Source organism: Propithecus coquereli, unplaced genomic scaffold (assembly GCF_000956105.1).
Source record: "Propithecus coquereli isolate 6110/MARCELLA unplaced genomic scaffold, Pcoq_1.0 Scaffold197, whole genome shotgun sequence".
NCBI classification, from domain to species: Eukaryota; Metazoa; Chordata; class Mammalia; order Primates; family Indriidae; genus Propithecus; species Propithecus coquereli.
In genome coordinates, this window is record NW_012144633.1 from 430,875 (window position 1) to 438,663 (window position 7,789).

General features: G+C 37.4%; 1 protein-coding gene across 1 annotated transcript in view; it reads right to left on the reverse strand.

Moving 5' to 3' along the window:
• The window catches only part of SPAG17 (sperm associated antigen 17), a 281,081-nt gene that overhangs the window by 29,853 nt on the left and 243,439 nt on the right, over positions 1-7,789 (reverse strand). The window contains exons 37-39 of the mRNA XM_012643425.1: positions 5,585-5,684; positions 4,678-4,780; positions 2,814-2,939 (exon numbers count right to left, since the gene is read on the reverse strand). Of these exons, the coding sequence (XP_012498879.1) occupies positions 2,814-2,939; positions 4,678-4,780; positions 5,585-5,684 (329 nt within the window). The remainder of the gene's footprint in view (positions 1-2,813; positions 2,940-4,677; positions 4,781-5,584; positions 5,685-7,789) is intronic.

The window sequence follows — 7,789 nt, forward strand, 5'->3', positions numbered from 1 at the left end:
CTCAGTACCTGGGGGTACAGTAGGTGTGCTTGTTTCAGAACTATTTCCTTTTCTTCCTTCAAAGCTTCGTTCCTTTGAAGCTTGTGCTATGAGATTGTATTAGCTACTACTTCTCCAAGCAGTTGTCTTTTTCCAACCTCTCACAGTCATCCCCTTTATTCACTGGAGATTTTAATACCTGAGATGGTCTTCCACTTCATCTTTCCTGGTGACGTCACCTGGGTGATCCATGCAACACCCTGTCCTTTCTGACTCTCAATCACTCAGTTTCTTCGTCTTTTCCACCTTAGAAACTCTCATGGTCATATTTTTAACTTTGCCAACACCAATAATTTTACCACTTTCAAAACCTCAGTTTAAAGCATCCCTTTCTAGACTACCACTTCCTGTTCTTCCAATTTATTACTCTACCTCATCCTGCAGGCAGTTACGTGACCTCACTGCGACCTCTGGCCAATGGACATCATCGCCTTACACAGTCACTCCCTTCTTGTTTTGCTTTTCTGTTTATATGGAATATATTTGATGATACAATGATAGCATCCACTTCTTTGCAATCAGACAGGAACTCTCTCTCATCTTCCCTTTACCGAATCTATCAATCTATCTGCAAACGTATCCATATTCTCTCTCTTCTCTTCATTACTATGGATAAGGTAACTGTGTTCCTCCAAGGTCAACTCTGCCACTCAGGGTTTGCCCAAGATGCCATGTTCTCTCACCTTTTTTAGGACTTTGCTGTCTTGCGATTAAGTGCCCCTCTCTCCTGCATCAAGTTCTCTCTTACTATGAAATTATTGTCATTTGGAAATCAACATGCTCTAGTGTGTCTAATCTTTAGAAAAATAGCTCTCCCTTGATTACATATCCCTCTTCATGTGCAATCCCATTTCGCTAGTCTTTTCACCAAAACCCATGGGTAAAGCTATGTATTCTTGCTACTGCTATCCCTTCAGCCCTTCTATCCATCACCCACTCACTTGGGCTTTGGTCCTCTCCATGCCCAGAAACTGTCTTGTCAAGAATCACCAGTGATTTCTGCCTTGCCCAATCCCATGTTTATTCCTTACCTTGCTTGACCTTTCAGGAACATTTGATACACTTGAAACAGTGATTTCCTGCTCCTGTTTTTCTCCTACCTCACTGGCTTCTTCTTCTTAATTGCCCTTATTGGCTCCTCCTCTGACTTTTGCAGTCTAGAGTTTGCCTCAGGGCAGCGGTTCTCAAAGCGTGATCCTGTCTGTACTAGCAACATCAGCACCACCTACCAACTCCTTAGAACTACAGATTTCTGGCCTCACAGCGAATTACCTAAGTTAACCTAGGAATCATTCTTGATTCCTCTTTTTTCTCACGTCCATATCCAACCAGCCAGCAAGGCCTATTGGCTCCACTCCCATGATGTATTTCCGATTAATTTGCATCTCACCACTCCCAACTCAACCACCTCAGTCCTGGGCTTCAGCTTTCCCCCACTCCTCCCTTTCCTTGCCACAAGCTGTTATCCTCATAGAGTGATCTTTCTGCATTTAGGACGAAACTCGAAACTTCCTATAAAGAACTCATCTCTGCCTTCCCTTTTGCCTTACCTTCCTCTACCTTTTCCTTTGCTCATTTTGTACTAGCTGTGTGACTTTTTAATGTGTTTCTTCCCTTCGAAGCCTTCACACTTAACTGTTTTCGCTACCTGAAATATTGCTCACCCTAATCTTTGCATGGCTACTGCTTCTTGTACTTAGCTCAGCTCAAATACTCCTTCACAGAGACACCTTCTAATCCCTTGATGGAATGTTGCCCAAGTTACTCACCATACATTACACTGTTTTATTATAACATTTATTATACTCTGAATTTACCTAAATTATTTGTTTACTTATTGTCTATGTCTGTCCATAGAATGGACAGCTCCATAAGACTTTGGCCTTGTAACTGTTACATTTCCATGTCTAGAACAATGCCTGGCATATAGTGGGTATTGAGTAATTATCGACCAAATGAATAAACCTTATACTAGAGAAGTTTTTCAGGAAGGCAAATGTCTTGTGTAGGGTAAATCTCTTAATTCAACCATAAATGTAGCAAGATACTTGCTCTGTAAGAGATAACTAAGATCTATCAGTAGATTTTCCCCCTCACATTCAGTGTGGAACACACACATAGGAATCAAGTGGTGGCAACATTATCTTCACAATCTAAATTATTATGCCTCCGTCTCTCTGTCTGTCTCTCTCTTTTCTGACCAACCATATTTAGTTGAATTGACTTCAGTGAAATCAGTGTAATGTGACTCCATTGTAACTGTATACTATTCCGTATTATTCTATATTTTAGTTTCTGCTAGTCTAATAAGATTATGTGCATGTAAGACAGAGACTATATCTTACGCTTTTCTCCAGCACCTGTAGGACCAAGAAAGCACTGGAATAATAGTTAAATATTAGTCTAACTACCAAATTCCTGGCTGCCCAAGAAAAGCTATCAGGTGCCTCACCTTCAATGAATCACACGAGCTCTCAGAACCATGAAGATAAAATGAAATGTAATGAAATAAAATAAAATAATAAATCTAAAAAAAGTATTTGCAATTTCTTCCCTTCAATCTGGGATTTGTAGTCATTCTTGAAATATTTTTTGAGATCCTTTGATGTGCTAAGAAGCCTTGCAAAGCTGCATAGCTCCAAGATCCATGTTCCTCTAGAATTTTCTGCAATTGCCAACTACACCCCAGCCCCTAGCACCATCTCTCATATTCCAAAAAGACATAATGTTTCATTTTGAGAAACAATAATAAGATAGAGCAAAGACTGCCATACCTTCAGTAGATTTTGTTAAATTTTCAGTTTGGTTCTGGCCAGTGAATTCCTTCATATCCACAGAAATCTGTGACTTCGAAAGATCAGGCGAAGATTCCTGTTCTGAAACACTATATGGTTTGGAATCTAGAAAACCCAAAATGAACATTATAAAGCCATATTTTTGACAATAATACAACTACTAATGTTTGTATGAACAAACATTGAACAAGGTGTTTTACAATGAACAAAGTGATTTTTCTCCCACCCTCTTTAGAAAGGCAAAATGTAAGAGAGCCATTAGGAGGCAGGGATTCTTCAAATTTGATACAGTGTTTTCCATTAACAAACAGGATGGTATATACCCACAAAATTCACACTCCTTAAGAGCCAGCTGGTTTTCATGGGCATTATGACCAAATAGAAAAGTTGTCCCTTGTTGTGTTAGGAAGTAGAGGCCAAATAATTTGTCTCTACTTTTACCTGGTAATGGTAACTGAGATGCAATTTAACAAAAAAAGTTTCCAATCTTAAATCCATTAATTACATATGAACATGCAGCTCTTTATTAAAACGTATCTAAGAAATAGGTGCAAAATTAAACAGATTTTAAAGAAATATATCTAGGATTGGGGAATCAAACACATTTCAACTTGTATGTGTTGACCAACTGGTTGGAAGCTGTGGCTACCTGGAGTACTGAGCTGAAAAGGCTCCCACGGCCTCGCCTTTCAAGGGGAAGGGAGGCTGAGCTTCATTAGTGCTGTCTGCCCAGCGCGCAGGAGGTCTGAGTGGCAGCACAAGACAATCAACTTTCCCTCCATGATTTCTCTCCATCCCATTTACAAGTCATCGTTCCCAGCCTTAATCTCTGCTTTGCAAATTGTCGTAATTAGATGTTTTCATTGGCTGTGTTCATTACAGGTAGCTGAACTTCTGATGCTGTATTGTACAGTCAAAAATTCCTCTATTTGGGTGTTTAACTACTCAGTTTATTAAAGAGAAGCACTAAATTTCATTTCATCCCTAAATTCTTCAGCATGCATCCACAAAGAATGAAAACATTCTCCTGTATATTTACAACATTGTCATACCCAAGGAACTAACAGTAATTTCACAATGTCCTCTAACATATAGTTCCCAAGCAAACTTGTGCAGTTTCCCCCAAATATCTTTCATAGCTATTTTTATTCTCAGTCCAGGATCCAATCAAAGTTTGCGTTGTTTTTATGATGCTTTAGTCTCTTTTAATCTAGTATAATCACCTCATCCTTTTTGTTTTAATGACATTGACTTTTTTGAAGAGATCAGGCCAGTCGTCTTATAGAATGTATACATTAGCGGGGACATGTATCTGGTTGTTTCCTCTTGATTAGATTCATGGTAGGGATTTTTGGCAAGAATTCTATGTAGGTACTATGCACTTCATGTTGCATTACACAAGAAAGTAATGCTAGGTTGTCTCGCTATTGGTAGAAGTTTGATTGGTTAGTGAAGGTAGAAAATGCTGTATGTCTCCATTGTAAAAACACATTTTCTTCTTTATAATTAATAAGTAATATGTGGGATGATATTTTGAGACCATGTGAATACCCTGTTCCCCAACAACCTTTCATTACTCCCTTGCTTTTTATATTAGTCAGGTCTTTTAAATGCTTTTAGGTAAATTTTAAGCATATAGGATGAAATTAAATGTTATTTATTCCTTGGTTCCCTCATATAACTCAGCCAAATCTGTGATAAGCAGGTCACAGCAGGTTATGTCATCAGCTATTACTGAGACAAAAGGGGGTATAAACATAACTATTATGTTCTAAGAGGCCGCTGTTAGGTATTATTCGGTTAAGAACATTTAACAGGAATAAGAGCTACACTAACGTATTACCTGGAGGAAGATCATATTTATTTTCAACTGTTGTTTTGTTTGCATCTTCATCTTTCTTTGTGAAAGGAGGCAGTTTTTTTGAAAGGCTGTCCAGATAATTAGACTTAAAGGAAAAACCAAAAGACTTATTTTAGACTTACATATGGCTACAAGTCAACTATCACAAATATAAGTTGATGAGCAATGACGAAAGCATATTTTTTAAGGCCCTGAAAATAAAGTTTACAAGCTAAAAGTTCTTCAAGAGACTAATTAACTCAATTCTAGCTTTTGTTAATTAGTTGTAATTTCCAGTAATTTCTTCTTAGGCAGCCTCTGGTTAGTAATAGCATCTGGAATTTTTGTAGAAATGCAGGGAGTTCTGAAGACATGAAAATATACACTTTGCTTCTCTGTTTCAGTGAACTCGCAGCCATGAGGGGAAGGGCGGGGCTGTGGTCCTAAGGCAAGGCTCACATAGAGGAGGGAAAGAGCATTCTGCCTCTGTGGACTTGCAAAAACTCAGAATCTCTTAGTGCTATCTCAGTAGCTGATGGGTGAGGAAATTTTAATGGAATAAACACTTCAAAATGGGGTTTATCAGAGGCTAATCATAGAAAGGAAGGATTCCACTGAAAAAAGGGCTTAAAATAGATGAGAGAGGGTAATTCATAGTGAGATTACAAGGCAGGAAGTGGGAATGACAGGAATACATCAGCAGAGAACTTCTACTTAGGTACAAGACCTGAAATTAGTCTTCCCTATTACATGCTTGTGAGAATATGGATTTGAAGGATAAAGATGATTAGTCATTCAGGTCAATGCAAGAAAGAATTAAACAACATCAAGAAAGAGACATTACATAATAACATGTAATATATCAATTTTTATAAAGACTTTTAAATTATTATTAATTATATTCAATTACCTGAGACTGATATAACTTGCTCAATTCAGATTTGAAAAAGGGTGGTATTACATGGTTTCTAATATCCATTAGACAATTTTGTGTTATCTCAATTTCCTTCCTGGTCGATATTGCCATAACGATGCAAGAGAAGACATAGAACATTTACAAATTTTATTTGCTTGTGCTTTAGCTCTAAATCCCACAGAAAATTAATGTGATCACCAACAAAACTGGTAAGAATTGACTTGTTAGTTTTGTTTGTCAACTTATTTTGGTTAATTTTCTGCTTCTTTTAGAATCAGTCACATTTCCTACTTCAAAAATCAAGCTCTCATTTACGATGGGAAATAATAACACCAGGTGTTAGTGTGATTTTACGGTTGATCTCAAAATGCTAAAAACTACATAGTTCTATAATAGTTACACTTTTTGAGGTTTTTTTGATTCTCTGAGGTTTAAATGACAGCTGCAGTCTACTTGTTTCCATACTTTTAGTAGCAGTAGTAACAGAAAAAAAAAACAACAACCAAAAACCAAAAACCAAAACCAGAAACCTAAGGGATGATGTATGAATAATGTGGTCAGTGGTTACAAAGTAAAATAAAAGCAATCACAATATTCCTGCTAGTTGCCTTCCAGTACCAGAACCCCTATACTGAGGAGGCAATACATAGTGAAGGCCAATGAGATGGAAACTGTAGTCATTGGGTAAGAATCCAAGAAAACTTTTAAAGAGGGCTGACTCAGCTGGGAGGATCTCCCTTTGTCCTTGCCTCATCTCTTTTCCTACTTCCTGAAATATGAATGTAATGGTTGGAGCTGCAGCAATCATTTTGCTACCATGAAGTAAACTTGACGATGGCAATCATGTACTATGAATGACGGAACAGATAAAAAGAAGGAATCTGAGTTCAGATGATGTCGTGGTGCTGCCTACCATGAATTGCCCATCTCTAACTTCCTTTACATTAGGAAAAATTAGGCTCTTTCTTATAAAAGCACTGATTTGGGACTTTTCTGTTAAACGTAGCTGAACTTAATCCCCCCTGAAATGGTTTTCACTTTTAAGTGTTTATTGCATGCCAGGAGCCTTGTAAAGTATTTTACATTTAATCTTACAATAACTCTATATATTACTATTATTATTCCCATTTTATGGGTCAAAAAATCAAAGTAAGAGAGATTAAGTAACCTACTCCAAATCACATAACCAATGAGGGGTGGAGACTGAATTAAAACCCAGGTTGCTTGCCTCCAAGCCCATGATCTTGACAACTGCACGTGCTAGTCAGCTGTCAGTCACCCAATGTGAGAACTAAAAGAGATCTTAGACATTTGGCAGTCCACTCATCTTCATATTTTATAGATAAGCCAACTGAATTCCTCAAGTAAATGTTACTGAAGTGAAACAAGCAGCCAGAATCATATAGTCTGTAAGTAATCAAACTGTACTAGACTTTGGATATGTGACCAATGCTCTTATATTAGATGAACTGTCTGGAAAAACCAGACAGGCATGATCAAAATATCATCTTATTAAATAACTTTCATTTCCCTTTAAAAATGTCTTATATCTACTGCCTCACTGAATTCATTCATCAATCTATGGCAGTCTGGCTATTGTCCACCACTCTCTTAAAACTATTCTCACAAAAGAAATTAATCAACCTTCTAACTGATAAACCCAAATTCCTTTTCATTCCCATTTCTGGTTCTTCCTTAGCATCTGACATTTGGTGACCAGCTTCTATTTCCTTAAAACGTCCCTTCCTTTACCCAATCCATTTTCCACATTGCCAACACTTTTTCTGTGACACACGTCCAATTTTGTGTTTTATTTTCTTCTTTAAAAAATTCTTACTTGCTTTCTATTATCTACCTATAAGTTAAAATTTGAAATTGTTAATGTTTTAAAAATTTAAAAACTTTGAATAGCTAACAAATGCATGTGTACAAAATTCCAAAGGTATTCAAGAGTACATAATAAAAAGGAAATCTCATCAATAAATGTGATTCTCTACATACACAAAAACAAAAACAAAGACCATATGATTATCTTACCAGATGCAGAAAAAGCATTCAAAAAAATCCAGCACCCTTGGCCAGGCGCGGTGGTTCATGCCTGTAATCCTAGCACTCTGGGAGGCCGAGGCTGGTGGATCACTCAAGGTCAGGAGTTCGAGACCAGCCTGAGCAAGAGCGAGACCCTGTCTCTACTAAAAA